Raw genomic sequence first — 27,077 nt, 5'->3', positions numbered from 1 at the left:
TAGCAGCTGAACACCAAATTATAATCCTAAATAGATAATAGTCCTACAATAAATGAAAGAAAGGGGTGTGCTCTTTTAACTTAAATCATTATAAAGGGGTCGATTCACAAAATATTGCATGAGATATTTGGGTCACATGACACATTTAAGATGAAGTCTCATGCAATATGAAAAAGGTAAATTTAATACAGTTTTATACGGTACTTAACGCAAAAACTAAACGCTTGGTAAATACCACATTAAACTAATCTAATCTATTCATAAAAAAAGTGAAGAAAAACATTTGTTAAATAAGGGTTGGTCTAGCTATGCAGTATTTAACAAACTAGCTGAGTGTGAAGCCGGTCCTTATCAACCAGTGAATATCTGGTTGTTAAGGAGCCACCACCTTAAAACAAAAGAAGAGCCAGCATTAAAGACATTTTTTTTAATAGCGTCCCTCGAGCCAAACGTCCTACAGGTCTGGTATGGATTTGGGGGGAACCTCATGCCAAAAGGAAAAAAAAACTGGCATAAGATCCCCTCTCTAAATCTTTACGAGGTCCTTATTTCAGCAAGCATCAAACATGGTAAATGACTGCCAAGCCAAAAAAAAATCCGATGCTTGGCTCCAGCTGAACGATAGCCTCACCCCCCCCCCCCCGCTCAATAAGCTAAAAATAAACTAGGGGTCACCTGGTGACTTTATTGGGCAATCCCACAACCATTGTGATGTCATCGGCCCAGCATGCATCGATCATCAACATGGGGACAAGGTGCTCTGGGGGGAGCCCACAGAGCACCCCATTCATGTTGAGGGCTTGTGGCCTGGTATGGTTCTGGAGGGGGATGCTCGCTCATTCCTCCCCCCCTTTCTGGCCTGCCAGGCTGCATGCTCGGTTCAGGGTCTTGTATAGATTGAATAGGGGGACCCACGCCATTTTTTCTTTTACTTTTTTTTAATGCCGGCTCTTCTTTTGTCTGCATTTTGCTTTCAGTGGGAAGTCTTGCTGACAGCAGATGAGTCGTGTTGTTGGGACGCCGGCGGGTGTCGGTTCCTTAACAACCAGCAACTCTGAGCTGAACTATCACATTTAGCAGTACCTATTAAGTGACCAAATGTAGTATATATAAGGTCCTACTGAAATTCATGAAGACCGCTCATCTGTGCATACAATGAATCCTGTACCAAACCAGTATCCCCACTTGCAACAAAGTGTCAAAAACTTTAATGCTTATTCTACTCACTCCACGCTTTCCCCTGCGAAAAAACACTCTGATGCCTTGTACACACGGTTGGAAATTCTGACGGAAAAGGTCAGATCAGATTATATTGTCGGAAAATCCGATTGTGTGTGGGCTCTATCGGACATTTTCCGTCGGAAATTCCGCTGGAAAAAATTTGAGGGCAGGATCTCATATTTTCCGACAAAAAAAATCAGATCAGACTTTTTTCAATCATTTGTAGAAAATTCCGATTGGACAAAGTGCCACGCATGCTCAGATCAAATTACGAGACCAAAGCTATTGGCTACTAGCCTCAACGTAGTCCCGTCGTAATGACCCAACGTCATCGCATTCCGAACGATCAGATTTTCGGACAACTTTGTCCGACCATGTGTATGCAACACCAGTTTAGGACGAACTCCGGATTTTGTCGTCGGAAAGTCCATGTCACGTACCTGGTTGGAGGCCGAAATGCCGAGAGGGCTCCCCTTGCGGCTGAGTGCAGTACACCCCTGAAGTTGGGTACAGAGGGTGTAGTGCCCAGAGAAGCACAGGTTGCCAGATGGATTCCGGAGAGAAGAGCTGGTGGGCGCCTGAAGGACACCAGGTAATGCAGGAAGCACAGCAGAGTTAAAGTCTATAAGAATCCTCGGTAATACTTGGCAAGGTGTGTGTAAGGAGCAGTAGTGGAAGCCAGGCCAGGGGTCAAACACAGTAGATCCAGCAGGAGGACGAGGCAGGTTGCAGAAACGGGGACGAATCAAAGGTCTGGTATCAGGAAGCAGGCAGGAACAGGTAACTGTAGCGAAGTCCGTGATACTAGCCGGGATCAGGTATAGGAGAAGACAGCAAGTCGGTAAAGCAAGCCAGGGGGTCAAAACCAGAAGAGCAGATCAGACAGGTCAGGAACAAGCCGGGTCACAACAGGAATCCAAATAGTACTTTCACAGAGGTTCAGGAGCACAGGAAGACTGACAAACCAGCAACTGCAGACACCAGCAGACTTCCTTATATAGGCCCATGTGACCTGCTGGTAGAGATACTGGGTCCTAAAGTCCTTCTCCTGCCAGAGATTCTGGGTCCTAGAGCCCTTCTCCTGCTGATGGCTCTCTGATAACTGACACTATAGCCCGTTCTCCTACGGCCATTTCCCTGACAGTCCAACTGTGTGTACGGGGCATAAGAGGCGATTTTTTAAGGTGCCTATGAAATTGGCACCCCTTATTATACTGTAAGTGCACTATTTATTTGTTTGCTTTTAATGAAATAAACAGTATTACACAGTAAGGAGATCACCTGGAGTTGAAATAGCAGGAGAAGGGGTCACAAACTCTGGTGAGTGTTTTTTTTTTTTCACAGGGGGAAGTGTAGGATGGCACTCAGAAGGAGAATAAGTACTAAAGTTTAGAACAGTTTGTTGCAAGTGGTAAATGATTGGATTGGCATATGATTTATTGTATGCACAGAAGAGTGGTCTACACAAATTTCAGTTGGATTTTGTTTTATATATCATATTTGGTCACTAAATAAGCATGTTCTTAAAGTGGTTGTAAACCCTTACAAACCACTTTGACCTACAGGTAAGTCTAGATTAAGGCTTACCTGTAGGTCCAAGAAATATCTCCTAAACCGTATAGGTTTAGGAGATATTTACCTGAAGACAGCCACCGCTGTTATGGCGCATGCGCCGTAGACATCGGCGCGCAGGCGCACTGGGCAAGCCGCAGATCGCGGCGATATGCCACGAGTGTCGGCTCCCGTGCGCATGCGCGGGAGTGACGTCATCGCTGCTCCGGCGAATCACAGCGCCGGAGCAGCGAGACCCACCAAGAAGATGGACGCTCGGAACTACAGGGGACAGCGGTGACTTCACTGGCTCCTGTGTCAGATAAGTGACACATAATGGACCACTATGCGATGCATAGTAGTCCGTTATGCTTTACCTTTGCATGGAGACAAAGAGGAAGTAAACCCATCAGGGAATAAGGAAGTAAATGCTTGTGGGCTTCACACGCCCATAAGCAAGATGAATACCGCTGTCCAGATATTTTATATTTTATTCTTTTCTATGAAAACGGACATCGGGCAATCTAAATTTACCAAAAAGTGAGTTTGCAACTGTTTATGTGTTATTGTTTTACTGTGTACCAAAAAAAAAAAAAAATAGCCAGTGGAGCTCCGCTTTAAGCTCTTGATGGTAGAGTTTTTTTAGTCACTTATAAGGATTTATGTTAAGGGAGGGCTGCACCCCTTTCTTTTCTTCAAAGTAAGAATGTGATGCAAAAATTAAGAATGGGAAGTATTTGATATGACCTGGCTCTCAGAGCAATTTTGGGTAGGCTCTGTGAGACAAATCAATAAACATGTTTTAAAATGCAAATACATACTGTATGTCTGTATAGCATTAGAAGGAGCCAATTGCTGAAGACCATGGTCCTTCTTGGAGTTTAGAGCCTTATGCCACGTACATACGACCAGACTTTCTGGCAGACTAGGTCCGACAGAATCAGTCTGTCGGACAGTTTGATCGTTTTTCACATAAAAAATCAGACGGACCTAGAAATAGAACATGTTTTAAATGTGTCTGACAGACTCAATTCCTATAGGGAAAACCGTTCGCCTGTATGCTGATCCGACAGACCAAATATGACGCAAGGGAAGCTATTGGCTACTGGCTATTGAACTTCCTTTTTTAGTCCCATCTTACGTCTTCATGTTCAAAACAAATGGACTTTCGAATGGACTTAGTTTGTTCGTGTGTGGGCAAGTCCGTTTGTTCGGAAATATGTCGGAACTTTGCCGAAAGTCCGTCGGGAAGACCGTTGGACCTAGTCTGCCAGAAAGTCCGATCGTGTGTTCATGGCATCAGAGATAGAAAATAGTAGGTAACTGGAAATAGCAAAGTTCTTGCATATAACAAAATGTGAAATTGCAAGTTGAAGTTACAATTTTTAAAATTTTGTTACATGCTTCGTTTACTGACTATGTGTAGCATATTTTATTCTGTTTAGGTGAGCAACTCAGAAACGTATTACAAGTTTCTTTCATAGACAAGAAAATGTTAGAAAACTATTCGCAAAACGTCATCAGCTCTAAAGCTAAAGTTAATTATGATAGGAGCCAGCAATTCACACTGAACCCATACAAAGTATGAAAAATAAAACAAGGTGTTAACAGTGCTGTGAAATAATAAATTGAGTAGGTTAGGCAACGTTTATGTCTTTTCATATTTATGGTGGATATACTATGCAGTAGGTTTTCCAACATACATGTACTAAACATCTGCTAAGAAAACATGTCTAAGGTTCCTGACAGCCATATTTACCTTGCAAGGTGCTGTGTAAAAACAAATGCACTACAAACACTGGTAGCCCCCATACACACGATTGGACCGTGTTGTCGGATAATCCGACCGTGTGTGGGCTCCATCTGACTTTTTCCGTCGGAATGTCCAACTAAATTTGAGAGCTGGATATAAAATTTTTCGACAACATGATCCAATCGGACTGTGCCTGATCATTTGTAGAGAATTCCGATCGGACAAAGTGCCACACAGGCTCAGATAAAATTAGGAGACCAAATCTATTGGCTACTAGCCCAAACGTAGTTCAGTCGTAAAGGACTAACGTCCTCACGTTCCGAACGATCGGATTTTCTGATAACTTTGTCTGACCGTGTGTATGCAAAACCAGTTTTGGACAAAATCCATCGCAAAAAATCTGTCTGATTTTGTGGTCGGAATTTCTGACTGTGCCTACGGGGGCTAAGAGTTAAGGCTACTGTAAAATTGCTTGGGATATTTTTCAAGGTCATTCTGTTTTGTACATTCAATTTATTCTGTCTTCATCATACGCTCTAGCAATTTTCACAGGTTTAGTTTATATTTTTTGTTTCTATTTTTTTCCCGTAAATTAGCTAACTTTACTTCAGAACACCAAGTTCTTTATTGACATATAAGAAAGTTATAACGTTTCCTAATGACTCTTCATAAAAAAGCCTGTCTTCCAGCAACCTTTAAATAAATGTTCCCTGTGTTTCTTGACAATTAGAGGGATTTAAGTTTTCAGTTTCATTTGAATGCTTAAGTTATTTGCTCTTGCAAGTCACGAAATGCTGTAGTCAAGCACATATACAAAAAAAAAATCATTTGTTAGGTCTTGTAGGGGAAATAATGATCTGTCCTGTGATCCTCAGCAGGCATGCAGATCAATATAATTATAAAGAAATGCCATGAATTACAGAGAAAACTGTATCAGCACTTTCTGCTACCTGAACAGAGGAGAACAGTGGGGACAAGCATTGCTTGCAGCATGCTGATATACTTACACATCACACCATGATTTAGCTGCCAAACAGAAAAGTGGTCCAAAATCTTGATTTTTTTTCCCCCCCTTTATTTCTAAAACCACTTTTAAACCTCAGAGGACCTGGTTTCCAAGCTGGAGGCACAGCTGTGTCTACCTAGATAGAATGCATTTGCTTTTTTCCATTATTTCCAAGTTTGTTAATATAGTTATTACTCAATATATTTCCCTGTTAGAATATTGTATTTGAGTGTGCTGGGGCTTATTTATAAGTAGTTCTGTTTCTCATATCAGACAATCTGATGGATTACTTTATTTGAATCCAGTTCTGTTATTTGAAACAATGCCCTAAGCTTTCTTCTTGTGTCACAGATCATGCTACCTTGTTAGAAGTGCCCAGATTAGATTTTTAAGTGAACCTATTCTCACCTAAAAAGTCCCTAAAGTAACAAAAGTACTGAAGTGGTGTCAGCAAATTCCCATGTAAATTTTCAGATTAAACCCAGTGTCTATATGGAGATCCTTACATCTTAGCCCTTGTACACACGGTCAGAAATTCCAACAACCAAATCCGTCGGATTTTGTCTGTCTAATTTTGTCAGACGAATTTTGTCCGAAACTGTTGCATACACACGGTCGGACAAAGTTGTCGGAAAATCCGATCGTTCAGAACGTGATGACATTATTTCGTTACAATGGGACTACCATCAGGCTAGTAGCCAATAGCTTTGATGTAGGAATTTTATCTGAGCATGCGTGGCACTTCGGAATTCTCTACACATGATCGGAGTATGTCCGATCGGAGCAGTTTGTCTGAAAATTTTACCAACAAGTTGGAAAACTTGGTCCGTCAGATACTCCGATGGAAACAGTCTGATGGAGACCACACACAGTCGGAATATTTTCAACCGTGTGTACAAGGGCTTAGACCTTCTTGCCTTGAAGTGAAGCTGAAGCCATTTTAGGGGTAGAATGCAACGGGCTTTACAGGAAATGCAGGTGTCACTTTAAAGAACATGGTATTTGTATTGCAGGTTTCGGGATAAAATACGGTAGCGCTGACTTGTGGATATTATATTGCAACATTTAAAGTGAAATAAATTAATAATGCTACTTAGGGAATACAGTAATAAAGGTTCATTTGTTACCCATATATTGAAAGTCTGCTGGACAAGTATTATTACAATTGGCAGCAGTTCACCTACATTTTGTCACAGTTGCCAGTGCACTATAATTGCCAGTGTGTTGCCCACATATTGTCACACCTACCTGTATATTACAGCATTTACCTCTATGGCATCAAGAGATCACTGTGGTTCAGAACACCATATCATTCAATCCCTTGCAAGCCTTTAACTTGTAGTATATCAAACCACACACGTAAAACTCAGATATTACCCCAATTTACACCATAGCACCCTGTCATTCTACATCTGGCTTTTTGTGGGTAACGCTTGCTAAGTCCCCTGGCACATGTGCAGTAGTATTAAAAGCTATTTTTTTTTATATATATATATTTATTATTTTTGTATATTTATTTTTTTAGTATTTATTATTTATTTATTATTTTTTTAATTTTGAGTTATTTATGGCAATTTAAAATATTTGACAATAATGTGGATGTTTTAAAGGAACAGCACAACATATTTCTTATCATTATAAAGAAAGAAAAAAGAGGCACAGGAGTATGGTTACATAGTTTACTAACCACAAAGAAAAAATAGTTTGTCTTCAATTAATAAAATTAAACTAAAGAAATGGGGTAGCCTCGCAAATGGAAATAAAGCTTTCACTATCTGAAAAACAGGACAGGATATCTTTTAGATAGAGAGCGAAAAGAGAGAAAAAATAGAACAAAAATGAAGCAAACATTTCTATTGGTGAAACTTGTAGTGTATTATAATGTATTTAGTCCAGAAAACTCACACAAAGGAAGAATTACAGTTTAAAATGTGTTTACTATAGTCATGTTGACAACTCTTATCATTTTTCATTTTGGTCTCTATAGTCCTGTTAACACAGTGTAGATCTGACTGAGATGATTTATGAGAGCAATATACTACTAGATATGTTTCATTTTATTGGAATAACTACAAACAATAAAAGGATTTATGTCTAAGAAGAACATTTAAATTAAAACAAATTGAATATAGGAAATAAACCATAGATACAGACCAAAAAGAACTAAATGTAATTATTCACAGAAAAATACCAAAATAATATATGTATTACATGTTGTTGGAATTATTTAGGATGTGTGCTGTTCATAGGCGTGCACAGGGGGTGTGCTAGGTGTGCCTGGGCACACTCTAATCAGTATGTGAGTTGCCGATTCCCCCTACTTCCCAGGCTCCTCCCCCTTGTTGCCTCCCCTGCCCTGCAGTGCTGCTGGTTTCCCTTGTCTCCCTACCTCCTCCCGGCTGCTCTGTGGGATGTTTTAGTATGGAGGGGGGGAGGGGCTAGTAAATACTTAATTTTCTAAATGAACACAGTGATCACACTTGCTCACTGTGTCCATTCATAACTGAAGCATAGTAAACTGTGTTTACTTCACTTCAGCGTGTAAATGAACAGGAAGCCACGCAGCACAGAGCACTTCGCATTCATTCACTGTCCCATGCAGCTGAGGCTGCAGAGAAAGGCATGTGTGTTTGAGCTTTGTGGTGCACACCCTAATGCAATAGGCTGCTCACATCTATGGTGCTGTTATGCCAACTGTTTCCCTACCAAGTGTAAAACTTTTTTTATTCCACTTCATCTTAAATGTTGGAAGCAGTTTTATTAGATGTTATGTGCTGACCAGCTGGAGAGTGTTCTGGGATTTTTTTGTATTGTTTACTACTTCACCTATCCATGTTCAAGTTTTTATTTTTTTGCTAGCTATAGATTTATCTAAACAGGTGACAATTTTTCTTTGTTGGATTTGAAGTAGGCACTGAGGGGTTATTAGCTGCCTTGATGCGCCTGGTGATCTGGTGTGTCAATGTGCCTATAAGGAGGATGGGGCTACCTCCAGGTAAACCTGCTCTCAGTAGGGTTTATTTAATGAAAGCAAATAGGCTGTTCATTTTAAAAAAAAAATAATTCTCTTGGCTTAGTGAATAAGGAAAAAAATCACTTTGCAAAGAATACCCATGATTGGATGATGGAAGTCGTCGGAGCTTCATCTCATACACTAAGCTAAGAGAAAATTTGCTTGCAAAGTGAACTACCTATTTGCCTATAATTAATCAACCCAAATTTATTTTTTGTCTCACATTGGGAGTTCAGAATGTTTAGAGTTGGGGGATCATATTTTGCAGAGAATTATTGGTGCAACAATGTGGTTTTACATATTTTCTCAATTTATGAAACAAATACCTCTGTTTTCAAAAATGTAAACTGTTTAATTTATTAGCTCCATTATCCCACAGTGTCAGCCAAGTTACTTTATGTGTTTTAGGCTTCATGCACACTGGACATTTTTTCTGCTGCTCCTAGAGGCGTTTGGTGTTTTTTTTTGTTTTGTTTTTTGTCCATGCACACATAGGCCTTCAGAGGCACTAAAAAAAATAAAAAATAAAAAAAGACAGCCGGGAGCAGAGTTTTGGCAGAAACGTGTCTAAAAGCACCTAATCGCTAGGTGTGTAGTGCTTGAGCGTTCCTTCATTTCAATGGCCAGAATACATTATTACTATGGCCAATGTAATGAATTAACACCCAAGCGCTTGATGAGCCTAAATGTGTTAAGCCCCATACACACTATCAGATTTTCTGCTGATTTTTTTCTTCAGATTTACAAAAACCATGTAGTGCAAGGGCCTGCCTGATTGCATACAAATTGAAACTCCTAAGGTTTGACCTCATATTATATGGTTTTGGTAAACCTGAAGGAAAAAATCAGCAGAAAATCTGATAGTGTGTATGGGCCTTTACACAACTTTACAGGAGTAAGGGTTTTTTTTCTGCCAAAACACTGCTACCAGGAGGAAAGGAGTGTGCATTGGGCCATACAAGAAAAATATATGTTTTATGAAACGGACTTGTGGGGTAATTAAAAATAGAAGAAAGGGGTTTGTATGTACTGGTGTGTAAGCTACTATTTTGGGTAGGGATGACTCTTTAAAGCTTAAGTTTAGCCAAAACAATCTTCTCTATAACTTTTGTGACCTAGCTTACCAGTAGTGAAGTCTGTCCCATGTTTTGAATGCAAGTGGATTCTGTAGAAATCTTCTGAGCAGTGATGTCCTGTCCTTTTCCTGCTGCTTAATAGCTCAGATTCCTCTATGAAGATGCAGTGAACAAGCTTCAGACTGGGACCAACCCCCTCCTCCCTCCCTCTTCCATTGGGAATTGTTTCACAGTGTATGTGTCATATGTCCCCATAGGATTGCTGAGTGTTTATTTCTTAGTCCTCTCTCTGGTTACCAGCAGATGGATGCTAAGGGTTCCCACTTGGTTGCTAGAGGGTCCCACTTGTCCCACCCTTCTCCCGGTTGCTGGTTACTTAATGACCAGTCCAGGGTATTTGTGTTTTTGTATTTTATTTTGGAACGTGGATGGGAGAAGGGATTCGTGGGATACTCTAACCTCACCAGATTATTAGTAGATGCAGTCACACTGCTTTAACCATACAGCCACAGGTATGGAGAAGTTAAGTCTTCTTACTCTCACTAGCAGCAGACTTGATGCACTACATTATCTTCAGGACACTCTCTAGCATCCCCTTTACTGACACCTGTCCGTCCACTGACTCTTTTAGCTGAAGGGGGCTGCCCTCACGCCACAGGCCCAAAAGACACAGATCTGTACTTACAGTAGGCAGAATCAGATCCTTCCTGGTTTCTCCCTTCCAGTCAGCTCTGCAAGACCTCTGTGTTAAGCTTCTCTCTCTCTAGGCCCCTGGGTCGACCACCCAAGGCCACACTGCCACCTCCATGGAGGAAAGGGGAGCCGTCTCTTCCCTCCTGGAGTCCCCCCCCCCCCCCAACTAACTTTGAGCATATGTGCCCGGGCTTTAAATACAGTATCCCAGCATGTAATGCAGCACTTTTCCTCTGCCAATGGCCAGGACTGTAACAAAGCCTATGCACTCACTTGTCAGGTCCCCTACCACTGCTCCTGATCCTGCTCCCTGGTAGGCGGAGAGAACTCTAATGCCACGTACACACAATTGGAATTTTGGTCGGGAAAAGCTCTGATGGTTTTCCTGATGGAATTCCGATGGGATTTCACTCAAGCTGTCTTGAATACACATCGTCGTACAACACGTATGATGGGACTAGAAAAATGAAGTTCAATAGCCAGTAGCCAATAGTTTCCATCTCTTAGTTGAATCTGAGCATGCGTGAGTTTTTGCGTGTCGGAATTGCATACACACAATCAGAATTTCCAATAGAAACTTTTTCAGTCAGACAAATTGAGAACCTGCTCAGATCTTTTGCTGGCGGAAATTCGGCCAGCAAAATTCCGATGGAGCATACACACAGTCATATTTTCCGATGAAAAGCACTCATCGGTCTTTTGCTGTCCGAAATTCCGAGTGTGTGTACGCGGCATTAGTTTTACCGGATCATCTTCTTGGTAGGCAGAAAGACCAAAAACGATACTCCCTTCCAGCACCTACCTAGGAGGGTGCTATATCCACCCCCCCCCCCCCCACACACACCAAAACAAGCCATGTCCTCATTGGCTTCGGGCATCCACCCTACAAAAATACCTGTACAAAAATATACACAGAGTATCCCACATACTTGGAAAGGGGGAAAGGGAAATTACATATGTACAGGGCCATGGGGCATACCCCATATGTGGCCAGTTAGCACAATAAATTACGTAGAAAAATACAAATATTTACATTATTTTTAAAGAGCATTTTTGCCAGGCGCACAATGTTAGTGCACCCCCCCCCCCCCCCCACCAAACAAACAGATTGACAGGGAAATGGCTGAACACCCCTAACTAACTATGCTACACATAATATTTTTACATATGTACAAAATATTATTATATATACAAATAGACTGAGGACAACCTCCGCCGAGGCATGAAGATTTCTTCCAGGCTTGCAAAGAAAATAAACACAAGTATATATAGCATCATTCACCCCATATATTTACAGTGAAACTGTCCTCTCTTCTGAGGCAACCTTCTCACTTTACCAATCTCTATTGCTAATCATCACATAGAGATTGCAAATGTATCCAGCTCCCTAAGGGCAACTCTTGACTCGTCATCCTGTAATATTCCTGGGATAGATAAAACAGAACAGCATCCTAGGCTGACTAACTGGACACATTTCACATTTAAGAACCATATGACTAGCAATAGACTCATTTAATTACCAGGGTACTGACTCTTGCCTATCCTAGTCAGACCCACAAGTTAGAAGGAAGAGGTGTGGAGATCATCTGACTGATGCCCACAGTGTCCCTTCCACTGTGTCACTTTAAGTTTTGCCTGACTATCTTCCTAGTAAGCAGAAATACCAAAAACTATACTCTCTTCTAGCACCTACCTATAAGGGTGCTACACACACATTTTACAATGTCACATTATGTATGCTGGACTGTAAATGTCCCGTTCCCCAGTAACTGTAATTCTTCGGACTTTACAAATTGCTTTGGCATATTTTCACATCCATAAGTCCTCCATGTCCACATGTGAGAAAGGAACCAATTGATTGTGTTTGCCCCCCCAGGCTAACATTTTCCAATGCTCCCCTGCTGCCAAGAAAACAGTCCTTAGCACTGCCTGGAGATCAGGACAGAACTGACTTATAGGAGGTAACACACTGATGCCAATAAAGCATTTATCAATCATTCCCAGAACCAATACAAGAAGGGGCTTTGTCCCATAGTGAGACTATGAAATACAAATGCCCCCGCTTTCATTGGTTTTAGTAGGACTCTAAAATCATTGAAAATGTATTTCATATTGCCACTGACACCAATGCAAAAAGGGATTTGATAATATGAAAAAAATCCCCTTTCAAAAATGACCCTGTCACTAGCTTCTCGTAGTAACACCAAAACCACCTTGTAAAAAAAGAAGATAAATAATCTAAATTGGCCCTAGTATAAACCACTCACAAATATACACAAAGAAAAGCTCCGCAATACCTCTGTGACAAAATAAAGCATACACCCTCTCCGGTCAACTAACCAGAACCTCCTCCACATCCCCAAGACCTGTTATAAATGAAAAGGCGAACAAAGTTTGAATATGTAGCGCTATACAAGTTATTAATTCCTGCATTCAGTATGTTTTTTATGTATGGATGTGAGTTGGAATAAAGACTGAGAGGGCTGCTTTAAGTAAGTAAGCTTTTTGTATTTATATAAACATGTAAGTACAGCAATTCAGCATTGCATTTTTATGGGGAACACAAGAATTACTGTATATTGACTGGCTAGAAGTATATAATTATACAAATTCAAAATAATATATTATTATTTAGAGATAGCTTTTAACCACTTCAGCCCCAGAAGAATTTGCCCCCTTCCTGACCAAAGCACTATTTGCGATTCGGCACTGCGTCGCTTCAGCTGACAATTGCGCAGTTGTGCGACGTTGCACCCAAACAAAATTAATGTCCTTTTTTTCCACAAATAGAGCTTTCTTTTGGTGTTATTTGATCGCCTCTGCGGTTTTTATTTTTTGCGCTATAAACAAAAAAAGAACGTCAATTTTGAAAAAACACAATATTTTGTACTTTTTGCTATGATAAATATCCCCATTTTTTTTAAAAGCTATTTTTTTCTCAGTTTAATTCCGATATGTATTCTTCTACATATTTTTGGTAAAAAAAATCGCAATAAGCTTGGTTTGTGCAAAAGTTTTACCGTCTAACAAATAGGGGATAGATTTATAGCATTTTTTTTTATTTTTTTACTAGTAATGGCGGCGATCTGCAATTTATATCATGACTGCGACATTATGGCGGACACATTGGACAATTTTGACACTTTTTTGGGACTATTGGCATTAATACAGCAATCAATGCTATAAAAATGCATTGATTACTGTAAAAATTTCACTGTCAGTGAAGGGGTTAACATAGGGGGCGATCAAGGGGTTAACTGTGTTCCCTGGGAAGTGATTCTATTTGAAGAGGGAGGGGACTGACTAGAGGAAGTGACGGATCGTGGTTCCTAACTAATAGGAACACACGATCTGTCACTCCTCTCAGAACAGAACAGGGAAGTGTGTGTTTACACACACTCATCCCTGTTCTGTGTCTCCTGCTTATGGACCACGAGCATCGGCATCCCCACTGTGCAGCAGGCGCACGCCTGCTATCCCGACACCATAGCTATGATGGCTCGAGCAGGGGAGCCAACCTGCCACATTATAACGGTCACTGCTTGGGAAGCGGTTAATATGATTATAGTGCAAGGTTCTTTAAAAAAAGGAAAAGCTTATTATCCATCTCAAAAAGAGGAGGGCTTTAACCTGTACCCCCTACTTGTAAAAATCAAAAGTGTGTGCATTGGAAAGGTTATGTTTTGTAAATTAGCATACAGCCATGGGGAAAAATTATGAATATAATAAAAATGTGTTTCGCAAACCTTTAGAAGATGTGTTCACCAACACAGTTAGCTAGCTAGTGTTTGCTGCCTTTGTGACCTTAGCACCTTATTTGGAGTGACTTGTAAAGCAAAGGTATCACTTTGAAAACAACCATAAACAACAATGAACTATGAAAAAATGTCTAAACTGGTGGTCGACCCTCAAGTGTATTATGGATCTCTACATCCCAATAAGAGTAAATTACACCAACATTGGCCATGACTCTTTAGATCAATACAGTAACCCTTGTGTTGACTTAAAGAGGCAGGTTAGGTTGAGCAAAGCTTATTGGTTAATTTTGATTTTTTATATATAAGGCCATCCTTTCTTATATAATGTTTAAACTGTAAATATTGCATATAAAGCCTAAATTCAAAAATTACTGCCGTGGCACAGGAAAACAATACTTTCAAAGCTTATTTTTTTTATAACATTGCGATATGAATGAAGACAGCTTTCAGTACCTGGCATAACAGAAGAATTTTCTTATAAAATGCAAATTAGATTAGGAGAGGAACCAGAAGCTGTGAAGATATCCATTTATTATGATTTACACTTGCTCTAAATCTGCCATATCAGCATTTCTTTGCTTTCCTGGTAGTGTGTTTCTTTGCAGGTAAACCATGGAAAATAGAGGTCTTCTTGATGAATAATGTCAGAGCAAAATGGAAAAAGATTAGCTAACACAAAATATCTAAGTCAAAACACTTACAGTATACATTGTAAATGCCTTATAATTTTATTTTTTTAGCTCCGGGTTTGTACATATTTTGTGTTTCGGAAGACCTAACATCAACATAGAAATACACATTGTTTAATGCATTATTAATTGTATTTGTAATCATCTGAAGAGATATTTTCTCTTCCTGCTCTTTTTATTGTTCAGCCTTTTGGCATTGAATTTGATCTTGAACTTTTTGTTATTTCTAATAGTATATTCATTCAGCCAGCAGTGTACATTCATAAAATATATGATTGGTGCAGATACTTGGTGGTTGGCAATTGGTTTTCCACTACAGTGGGTCCTGGGTTAGTTTCCCACCACATCACTTGCACAGAGTTGGTTACCATTATGTTTGCACTTAGTTTCAAAAAGTATTTCAATTTAGTTTCCTCCCTCAATCCCAAAAGGGTTATGGACAATTAATCTACAAGTACATTTGTGTAGGTTTGTTCTTTAACTGTACATTTGCTGTAGCAACTTGGAATTATAAGATCCAGCAAGAATAATGTGACTGGTTCACAATGGTATATACATTTCTAAAAGCAATGTAAGCAATATATGAAAGAATAAAAAGTTATAAAACAAATAACACTCAGGGCAGTGTGTATTATGAGAAGTTAATATCTTTCTTTGGGTGGTACTTTTCCAGTAAAATTGAAGATATGATTTTTAAACTCACTTCCTGGACTCTAAATGTACTGCATAAATTAAAGTAAAATTAGAAAAAATTACTCTTGCAGCACCACCCCACCCCCACTTCAAGGGTTAAAGTGATTGTAAAGGTTGTTTTCTTTTAATAACAACCATCTCTATAATTACCTGCTCTGTGCAATGGAATTGTGTTGAGCAGCCCCGAACCTCCTCCTCTTGGGTCCCCTGCTAGTGCTCCTGGCTCCTCCTCTCTGTCCAGTGCCCCCAATTCCCATGGAGGCAATCCGGCATGCTCCCTCGCGAGTCCCACTGCTGCATGTATTGACACAGACAGTGGGACTCAGTCCCGAGGGAAGAGCTGCGGATGTGCTCAGCACTGGATCCGATGAGGGCTCAGGTAACTATAAAAGGGGGTGAGGGGCCAAAATTGATACTTAACAACTTCAGCCCCAGGCCATTTGGCTGCCCAGAGACCATTTGGTCTTTGGGCAGCCATGTGACGTGGCTCCAAAAACAAAATTGACATCCTTTTTTTCTCCACAAATAGAGCTTTTTTTTGGTGGTATTTAATCACATCTGCGCTATAAACAAAAAAGAGCGACAATTTTGAAAAAAAAAATGCTTTGTTTTACTTGGTGCTATAATAAATATCCCCAAAAAATATATAAAAATAAATGTTTTCCTCAGTTTAGGCCGATATGTAATCTTTTACATATTTTTGGTAAAACAAAAAAAAACACAATAAGCGTTTATGATTGGTTTGGGCAAAAGTTATAGCGTTTACAAAATAGGGCATAGTTTTATGGTATTTTTATACATTTTTTTTTTACTAGTAATGGCGGTGATCTGCGATTTTTATCATGACTGCAACATTATAGCAGACAGATCGGACACTTTTGGCGCTATTTTGGGACCATTCACATTTATACAGCGATCAGTGTGATTAAAAATGCACTCATTACTGTATAAATGTGACTGGCAGTAAAGGAGTTAACCACTAGAGGGCGCTGCAGGGGTTAAGTGTGTCCTAGGGAGTGATTCTAATGTGGGGGGTCTGACCTACGTGTGACATGACACTGATCATCGTTCCCCATCACAGGGAGCTGTGATCAGTGTCAGTGTCACTAGGCAGAATGGGGAAATGCTTGTTTGCATCAGCATTTCCCTGTTCTTCCTCTCCATGAGATGATTGTGGGTATCCCCGTGGACATCGAGTCTGCGGGACCTGCAATCACAATGCCACATCTTAAAGGGCAATGTACAGGTAGGTTAATATGCCTATACTTGCCCTTCTGCCGATGTATATCGGTGTGAGCCGGTCAGCAAGGAATGATTTAAGGTGCAATACTCACCGTATTCTTCAGGCTCTCTCCATTTGTGTAACTGATCCCCCAAAGCCCCTTTTCTAATTTGCTCTGGGCCATTGTCACAGATGATGACATCAAGTACAGTGCAGGGCCAATAGCCCTGTATGTTATGCCAAAAAGCAAGAATGGAGGAGCAAGGAGTAAGGTACCTATGACATCTTATTCTTTATTCCCTATAGATAATGAGTATTTAACACTTAGCATGCAGAGAGTCCCACTGCAAGGGTTTTTTTTTTTACTGGAGTTAAAACTGAACTCCAATCGTTCCCTTGAGTCTGTACATACTTCTCTCCTGTACCGGAAGTGCTTACTCAAATTTTTCTACACAATGTGTGCTTCTCACTATGTGCATCAGAAGCTTTGGCAAGTTAGATAGGCCACCTAATTTCTTGGCTGGAGGAAATACAGCATCAATTGGCCTTTTCCTTCTCTGCTTTTCTGCCCCTGGCCTGTACTTTTAATTCATTGGATTTTAGTTCTTCCAATCATGAAGGTTCATCATCGCATGTGAGCAATACCTAGAGCAGTCTACATGTAAATGCAGTGACCAAGGAATGCCCACTCATTCAGTCAGACACCAATCCCTCAAAGCAATTTGATATCTGCATACCTTCTCCCAAGAGCTTGCATATGGGGTGGCAGTTCTTTAGAGTACTACTAAGACAGGACGCTCTGATGCTTTCAGTAAGTTATGTACAGCTCCCTGCTGGTCCCTATTACCAGTTATAATCTCACTGCATTGCATAGGGAAGTACAGAAAAATAGGTATGTCATGAAAACAGAAAAGCTTTATTTAAAAAGTTAACTAGCTTGTTGTTGAGGGAGTTAGGGGAGCAACCTAGGAAGTCAACATACAAACACATTAAAATTACACTTGAAATCATACGGGTAATGGAATGACCAGATGTTTAAATGATCCACAATCACCTAAAACATACATGTACTGCTGTTCATATTGGGGGGTCCACTATGACTGCCTGGAATGCAGTTAAGTGCTTTTTCAGTATATCTCTATTCATCTCTTATGATAATTGAAAAATATTTCATCAAACCATTAGTTCTTCACGCAGTTATGGGGCTGCTATTTCCTCAATTCATAGCAGTACACATGATGCACAATAAGTAACTATGTTGCGTGCATTTTTTATTTATTTTTTGCTATATAGGTAAATAACTATTGATACCTTCATGTGTGTCCTCCCTTCCTCATTAAAAATGTTTTCTACTTTTTGACTGGCTTCTAGTTTCTGTTGTGAGTTAGGTTGCATAGGAAGCTCCCTGTAGCAAATACATGGCTTTTCTTCTCTACCCTTTGCATGTTGTGTTTTTGTCTTGGCTTGCTTGAAATCCATGTACTAACTTTCCTGTAACACTATTTTGTTTGTTCCTAACTTCTCCTGTCTAACAGCGGACAAGCCCAGGGAATTCTGAATGAGTCGGATGATCCAGAAAAAGGCTGTGTAACAGATAACAAGCCAACCTCCCGCCACTTCTATCCTGTTGCTCTGCTTCTTGTCAGCTCACACTTGTTGGTTGTGTGGCTTATCCTCAGTCTTGCATTGCTATTAGCCAAATATCAATAATATGCACTTAAACTTCTGTTCATTTTAACAAGAACAATGTTCTTTAGTTTGTAAAATATATTTATGATTCTTTGTACTCTAACCTCAATAATGTGCCCTTTCAACTATAATCCATTTTTCATGCATTTTTTTATGTATGTGTTTATGGAGTTATAGCAGTATATTGGGAAAATGTAATCAAATCTTTTCAAAAGACGGAAGAAAGATAGTATATATGACATTTGGGTGCCTCGGTTTGATCATAGAACTTATTTGCATTTCTTTGCCTACTTAGTTGAAAGCTTTGTCAATATAATGATCCTTGTCAGATCAACAGCACAATGTTCTTTTATTGAAGAAAACAGGGCTGTGTTCAAAGAGCAACCCTGTTTCCAATGTTAGTTTGAAAAGAAAGTTGTTACCTGCGAAGATGAGTGTAAATAATTCTCCCTCCTGCTGCATATATGCTGTTTCTCTATTGCTGAGAAATAGTCCCCTGAAACCTGCTGAAAAACGGACACCTCCAGGGAATGTGGATGTCCTGTGCCTCCATACACTACTGTGCACTGCAGAGGACAAAGGAGATTGACACCCCTGAAAGTGTCAGTTTCTCAGCAGACTTTGTGGGGGTCGATCCTTGGCAGCCAGGTAACAGGAGAGATAAGTATTTATATTCTTCTAAGCAGATACGTTTTATTTATTTTTTTCAATTTAATATTGTCAACATGGTTACTTTAACAAGAACATCTACAAAATAAGCTATAAAGAACATAGCTTAAAACATATACTGTGTACACTGCGGTCATCTTGCCACAAACCACTCACTGGGGGAATTGTATTAACCTAATTCACTGACTTTCCAACCACAAATTAAAATGGCTAACAATTTGTCTATAATTTAGGAACATCAAGCAGGATTGTATACAGTGCAATTGTGGCCTGGATTATAGCCACAACTCCGGGATTATAGCCAAAACCAGCTCCACTGGCTTTCCAACTGGTGGGGTTGGACATTGTTCACAATTTACAGGATCTGTAAATTGGGGCATGTAGTGGGATTACTTGCTGATATCAAGGATATCTTTCCTCCATTACCAATATTGTTGGCTATACCATAATTCCACATTGACATTTGTTTTTGTTTCTTTTTTATTAAAGCAGTTCAATTTTATATCGGGTATTTTGGAACAAAAAAAACTTGAGCTCACTGGAGTCTTATAAATCACAATAACATTGTAGAATCTTTGGGCTGTCAAAGTAATATACAGAGGTTGAGCCCATGAAACAAAGCCCCCTATGTTTAAAAGTCTTAGAAGTCAAATATAAAAACGTATATATACAGTATATCGGAAAGGCACTATGCTATTACATTTAAGGTAGGATTACTGGCATTCCAAAAACAGGTTAATTGTGCTAACTACTTCTCATCATTGACTAGTAAAGCCATCAGATTGCACAATGTCTATATCATTAACAGTGTTATCTGCCCATAGCGGGGGACTGTACTATTTTAATAGTTTTTTTTTGCTGTAAAAATATACTCCTCTGTTGCAGATATGTTTCTTAGAAGAGCTTTTTTAATTAATTATTCCTGTCATGTCAGCACACTAACAGTAGTTAGCTGTTTAGATAAATACATGAGGATGAGATGGCAGCCTTTGTTTTATAAAGAATTGAGATGTCCTTATTAGTCCATCGTTACAGTATGTCATTATTTACCAAGTAAAATCTGAACCGTAAAGTCTGAATTTACCACAACTAGCCATAACATACACCAAAGTAGAGCTCTGCACACAAAGAAAGCTATTTAAAAAGGTTTATGCATACAGCTGATGATTTTTATAGCAGTGTCTCTTTAAAACAAGTGCAAGTAGACTTTTCAACACCTCCTTGTTGGAAAAGGTAGACTTGCATAGTGATTCTTTAGAATCGGAATTTGAGTCGCAAGTGAGCTATAAACTCTGACAATCTCATAATAGAAATAGTTGTGATGGGTTTACTTTCACTTGTTTTCAGCTAAGATACAACAGAACTATGCAGTATAGGGAGAATCATATAGCATGGAGACATTTCAGACACCACAGGTTCAAGCTGATTGATTATGCTGTATGTTGCAGATTAATAAATATAATCAAAACCTAAAGCTGCTTCATCCAGTGGTTTAGGCAACATGCTTTTGAGGATATTTTAAGGGCTAAGCGTGTTCTTTTAGCTTAAACTTATGTTGCCAGTATCTAACCATACTAATGATAGCTGTGTAATGGATTGAGTATTTATTGACTTGGGAGTCCTGTTGACAAAGCTCTGTTCTGTTTTGTGACCAGTTTAACATGTTCGTATCACTCTGATTTAGTTTGCTGGAACTTTTTGTTTATCTCCTAAGCCCTACTCATCTTTCTCTTTCCCTTGAAAACATTGATCTAGAAAAGTGCAAACAATTTTTGTACTTTATGTCAATATGCACTACTCTTTGTAAAATAACTTTTTCTAAGAAAATAATAGTAACCTAGTTAGAGAGCTTCAGATGAATTCTACATATTAGTATTGAAAGATCAGATATAAAATAGAGGTTAAATTTTATCTATAAATCTTTATGGCCAGATTCAATAAATGCCTTATATTTGAGAGTCACAGAGGTTTGGTATATAGGATTATATTTATTAATGTATTAGCGTGAGGATACTTTTAGCAGTCACAATACATTGAAAAACCCATGGGACTCATTTTACAATGTGGTGCAATACACACTATTCATGTTAACTTTAAACCACGATATGATAATAGATGACATATATAGCACCATTTAGAGGATGGTGATATGTGGATCAGTGAATCTCACACTGAATAGATCAGTGGACTAACTGGTCATCTTCAATATGTGCATGCAGATTCATGGTGGGTTAAATACTGATGTCTATATGTGAATGTTCAGACGGATTGTTGAATACCCAACCCAACTTTTTCCCTTTGATATCAGTCTGATGAGAGTGCCATTTGAGGTCTATGGTAACATAAAAGACAATCCTGGTCATTACTTTGGATATCCAAACCCTGAAGCATACTACTTACTTTCTACAGCATTCAAATGCAAATTGCATATTTGATTGCTGACAGCAGTAGTACCTTTCTCTAGGATTGGGTCCCTCTTGTTGTCTGCAGTAGATTGTAAATGGTTGAACTAATCTTTTTTTCCCCTTGTTGAATAAAAAATAGGTTATTGTTACCTGTAAAAACAAACTATTGGCAGTGTTAATTTTAGCACACATATTAAAGCTTAGTATGAAGTTGGTTACTTGTATGCATTATGGTTTATTTTATGGCCCCAAATGTAGCAGCCCCTAGCAACCAATCAGAAATCAGCTCCAATTGTTCTGACTGCTTTACCCTAGGGAAAAACACAGTTGGGTTGCTATGGGCTACTGCACATGATTTCCCTTTGTATTTTATTAAATAAACCCACACAGTAAGGAAGATAACCTAGGTAGTGTGGATTTTAGGTGGCAATTCTGAAGGCATTTGTTATATGTGTCTGGCCTTTGGATTTTAACATGTAAGATGTATCATCACTTGTGAAAAAAAACTGAGAAAATATGTATAGCTGAATTCTTGTTATTTTTACTTAAAGACTGCAACACAGCAATGAATAAATAAAAGCTATTTCTGTACATCCTGTCTCATGAAGTTGTGCTTTTTTTTTCCTCTTACCAGAGAAGGATGCCGCATAGAGAATGTGCAGAAGAATATCAAATGCAGAAAGTATGCTTTCAACATGATACAACTGCTGACATTTCCAAAGTACTACAGACCTCCAGAAGGGACATACGGCAAAGTTAACAATTGAGTGCATTTAAGCATTAACAATGGCACATATTGTCCGAGACAAAGCACAGACTGGATAAATCAATATAATAGTGTCAACTGGGAAATTCCTCATGCACTAGATCAGGTTATAGACACCGATGCGCTAAAAGAACTAAGGAAAATATTTAAAGCACAATTTGCACAACCCGCATTTGTAGGGCAGAATTAGGACCGCAGATTGTAAGAAGCACCAATCAGAAGCACAATGATATGGAAACAATGGTATGCCAGCAGTTAACCTTGTTTAATTGCCAAAACCCATGGGTATCAGGTTGTGTTTCTGTAATATTTAAGACAGTGTTATTCTAGTAGCAGTAACATTTATTTACTCGAAGATGCTCACATGCATTCTAAGCACGGAATGTAATCGGTTCTGGTTCAAGAACTTCAATCACACAAGCGCTCTTATGTCATTGGAATGGACCAGTTTGTGTAAATTCTTGGAAATATGACCAAATGATACACAAATTGATTTTAAATGATGTCATATTATTTATTTGTATAAATGATGGTGAGAAGCACCATCTGTTCTCTAAATGTAAACCCTGGTTTATATTAAGTATACATGCCCATTTGTTTACATACTCTGAACCACATTAGTACTGCTGTAACTGAAATCTCACAAATACAATGCCAAAATAACAGATATAATTAGCCAAAATAAGACTTGATGAAGTAACAAGATTGTGTCATGTAAAATTGGCCATGTAGTTTTATTTTTCGTCATACACAACCTATTGTGCAGGGAAGCCTGGTTTTATTACAGAGCAAAAAAGAATAGGTTGTGAAATGTATGTATTTATGTGTATTTTGCTAACAGTGGGTGTTTTTATGATTCCAAAGGTTTGTTCTATTACTTTTATATACCATTTGATGTCATTAGTATAGCCAGCTGGTTGAAAATGGCTTCAAATTCCAGCTGGTCCTTGGAGTTGGAGCCATCAGTTTTCAAAATCTGGATTTTCATTTTTTTGTTTTTTTTTAGTCACATGCATCTTTTTCCAATCCTTTTGTAATAGTGTTGGGAATAAATGGCTTCCCTTTCATACCCAATTTGCATGTGTTTCATTGACTTCCATTAAAATATTTTAAAGTATTATCCAGCATTTGAGTGTGTGTCCTTGGTCAAATTCATTTCATATGTAACCATTTTCATTGTACACCATGTATATATGTTTTATTTAAATAAATATTTTTTTTTTATATTTTGCCTCTTCCTTGTTATACTCATCTTCCATTAAGTCATACACCATATATATTGTGTGTCCTTGTTTGTGTGTGTCTATATATATATATATATATATATATATATAACATTATTTATTATTATTATTGAAATGCATTTACAGTATATAGCACCAACAGGTTTCACATCGCCTTGCATTGTATATACACACCACACACACACTAACATAACACATATCTATCTATCTATCTATCTATCTATCTATCTATCTATCTATATACAATACATATATCTATACAGTATATACATGTGTGTAAAATAGATTAAGTTATCTGTTGGTGTTCATGTTTTACAAATCTTTTTCTGTGTATAATTTGTAATTACATGTGTACATGGGGGTAACCATATATACTCATTAGATATTCAGGCTCTAAAGCTGGCCATGCACCATACACATTTCTTATTCAATTTCCTTTAGATTTACCTTCAACTGTGTAGTAGAAGGGCCTGCCTGATTGCATACAAATTGAAAGTGTTTCGATTTGACCTCATATTTTATGGTTTTGGTAAATCTAAAGGAAACCTATAGAAGAAAATTGTATAATGTATGACCAGCCTTAGTCCTGCTTTGCAGTCTCAAACAAAAGTTGTGCTTTACTTCTCTTTTTCACAATGACAGTCTATGAGTCAGCTGACTATTGTAAACAATGCATGCAATGTCTGACATTCAGTGACCAATCTAAATGATCTACATTTAATAAAATATCAAACATAAAGTAAGCATGCAAAAATGTAAAACCGCATAAAAAAATCAACAATTACACAAGCCATCTGTACTTTCTATTAATAGCATTTGGTTTATCGATGCATTATAAGTTATGTATAACTGGTTGGATCAAGAAAAAAACAAAGATATGTTTTACAATGAGTTGGAAAAGAAAATATTAACCGCTTTACCTCTTCCGGTGTAGTAATGAAGTAGTGGTAAAAAGGGAAGAAAAATTTGTCATTGTAGATCTTTCTATGCTTAAAGACCAATTGGACCTGTCCCTGCTGCTTGTTTATGGCCAGGAATAGTGCCTATACATGTTATTTTTGTGGACAAATTCCCATGTTCAAATGTGTAAGGCATGACTTGCACAACATGTTTTCTACAATATCAAGCCAAAGCAAACATAAGCAAGATGAAGCAATTAAGCTAAGTGTTAATACTGAGTACATCACTGATAGCGCTAAATGACTAACGCATGATTCCCTAGGTGGAAAGTTCTGTTCTACATTAATCCCAAAAAAACAGCTCTTTCATATGTTAGCCACCTGATGAAATTTTCCGTTATACATTGGGGAGATCTACTAAAAGTGAAGAACTCAGAATCTGGTGCAGCTGTGTCTGGTAGTCAATCAGCTTCTACTGTAACTTTCAATTAAGCTTTGACAATAAAACCTGGAAGCTGATTGATTTCTAGGTAGAATTGCACCAGGTTTTGCATGCTCCAGTTTTAGTATATTCCCCGCATTGCGACCAAAATAGAATCTTGCTGCCTTGCTCTGCAGTAGCAAAGACATGGGAGGTTCTCATAGACCCATTAAATGACACCTCTTACACTCATGCTACCAGCTGGAAAATCAACTTATTTAATTCAAACCTCCAGTTCACATACTTCCAACATACTTGGTAAGATGTATGGCATCTTCTTAGCATTAAATGTAATAACACTGTAAAGTGAGGTTGGGTATTAGTTGAGCACATAGATATATTGTACCTAATTTGTATTGGTTAGTCTGGTTTGAATTGACATATGCTGATCTGTTTTCCACACTGTGTAGGCCATTAGGCATGCAACTGTTTTCCCTAAAGAAATGCAGTCTATATATTAAAGACCAAGCTGACCATTATTCCTCCTACACATGTGAGAGTGTGTTCATATGTAGAAGTTGTGCCTAATCTCACAACTTGGCAAGGAGTGGTGCAAACCATGCATTCTGAGGTCTATTAGAACCATCAAGCATCACCACACTCATGCTGATTTGTCCCATAAATCCTTTTTGTAGACCCTGAACCAAAAAAACATTTTCCTTCCCATCAAAAGACAGTCTAGACAACTATCAGCTGGGAAAGTGGGGGGGAAAGCATAAACATGTTGATTATCAGAGTTCTAAGGCAAACTTTCTTTGCACGTTAATCTCTCCTTTACACGTGCATCAAAGTTACAGTAAAAACAGATGGTTGATCTGCTTTCTTTACTGCCCCAACCACATGCTTAAAACCTAACATGACAGTCAAAGAGGTACACATATTGTGGCTCCAATGCTATTCTTAGGCATGTTGAGTTTGACAGACAACACCGCCTGTCAAATTTAGTGGTACCGTGCCAAAACCATGAGTCAAATGCTTACTGCACAGTTCCGTAGTGGTATTCCCATGCAAAACCCCCTTTAAGTTGTTAAAAAAAAAAAAAAAAAGCAGCTATTCAGGAGGTAGCAGGTTCACTTTCCGAATGCCTGCAAACCTCTTCACATCTACTTCTCAAAAGATATGAACTATGGATTTATTTTCAGGGGGGTGGTTAACACTACACCCATATGAGAGAGACTTTAGAGTGCATGTGAATAGGCATTTGCAGCTTGCTTTCAAATGCATTCAGCTTGCATTTGAGACTTTGGAGATTGTTCAGAAATCATTAACAGGTACATTTTCCCTGTAGCTGACCTCCGACTGACCTAAACTGTAGAAAAATGCCTTTGCATTTCCATTGAATTTATGGAGAAAAAAAAAAATCAGTACTGACCTAGCACAAAAGCCCATTGACACAGGCCCAAACTGACCTCCACATACACTTACACATACAGTATATCTCAACATCCATCTCAATATGAAATAGTGTTCGTAACAATAAGATTAACTCACTAGCCAGTAGATAATCACTGTACAGCGCGCAACTTGGGCAGATTCTACCTTGCTTACACACCTCTCTAATTTTCTAGCCAATTACAAACATGTCCTTATACTGTGTAGCAGTTAGAATGGAAATGTTGGAGTATCCTGACACTAAGATGGTATCTATGGTATCTTTTTATGATAGAAGTTGGAAAAAAAAATGGATTATTTTTATAAAGTAGGGAATCCAACATTCTCCAAACATTCATTACAGATGACCTTTCCTGGTGAATGCATTTGAATGACACTGATTGATTCACCACCAGTGAATGGTTGGTCACGGTCACATTCTTAGGTTTCCTGCTTTTGAGATTGAATTTGGTAATGAATGATATGCTTCACTTAAAATAGAACTAAGGGCAGAACTTTTTTTCTTTCCTTTTTTGGATAGAGCAAGGGAGGGTTATAACCCCTGTCATCTGGGTCCCATTGAGGAGATTTCCCTTCACTTCCTGTTGCAACAGGAAAAGAAAGAAAATGACAGACAAAGTCATTGCTGAGCACCCTACCATCTCGCTCTACAGATAGGGCATAAGGATGAGGGGGAAGAGCCTATTCAGACTCAAGACATGTTAGTGCCAAACGATATGTAAATTCAGCAATCCTGATAATATACAATCATCAGCTGTTATAAAAAAAAATCTATATCAATTAAAAATAAACTAAATATGCCCACAGGTAAACTTTGAACTAAACAGGCACCAACTCTGAATCTGCTGGATGAACAG

At 38.7% G+C, this 27,077-nt stretch overlaps 1 protein-coding gene across 8 annotated transcripts in view; it reads left to right on the top strand.

Annotated features, from left to right (window-relative positions):
* Positions 1-23,428, top strand: part of INPP4B (inositol polyphosphate-4-phosphatase type II B) — an 851,608-nt gene extending 828,180 nt beyond the window's left edge. For 7 of the 8 annotated variants that reach the window (XM_077476955.1, XM_077476953.1, XM_077476951.1 and 4 more), the window contains one exon: positions 18,211-22,031. In XM_077476955.1, coding sequence (XP_077333081.1) covers positions 18,211-18,385 — 175 coding nt within the window. In that variant the 3' untranslated portion in view covers positions 18,386-22,031. Of the gene's footprint in view, positions 1-18,210; positions 22,032-22,072 lie in introns of those variants that run through there. The other variant, XM_077476952.1, reaches the window with a different exon arrangement.
* Positions 23,429-27,077: the final 3,649 nt, after the last annotated feature.

The sequence above is a fragment of the Lithobates pipiens genome, unplaced genomic scaffold (assembly GCF_037356315.1).
Source record: "Lithobates pipiens isolate NorthernLeopardFrog02 unplaced genomic scaffold, aLitPip1_a1.2 Scaffold_13, whole genome shotgun sequence".
In the NCBI taxonomy this organism is placed as follows: Eukaryota; Metazoa; Chordata; class Amphibia; order Anura; family Ranidae; genus Lithobates; species Lithobates pipiens.
This window is presented reverse-complemented; position numbering and strand designations above follow the sequence as displayed.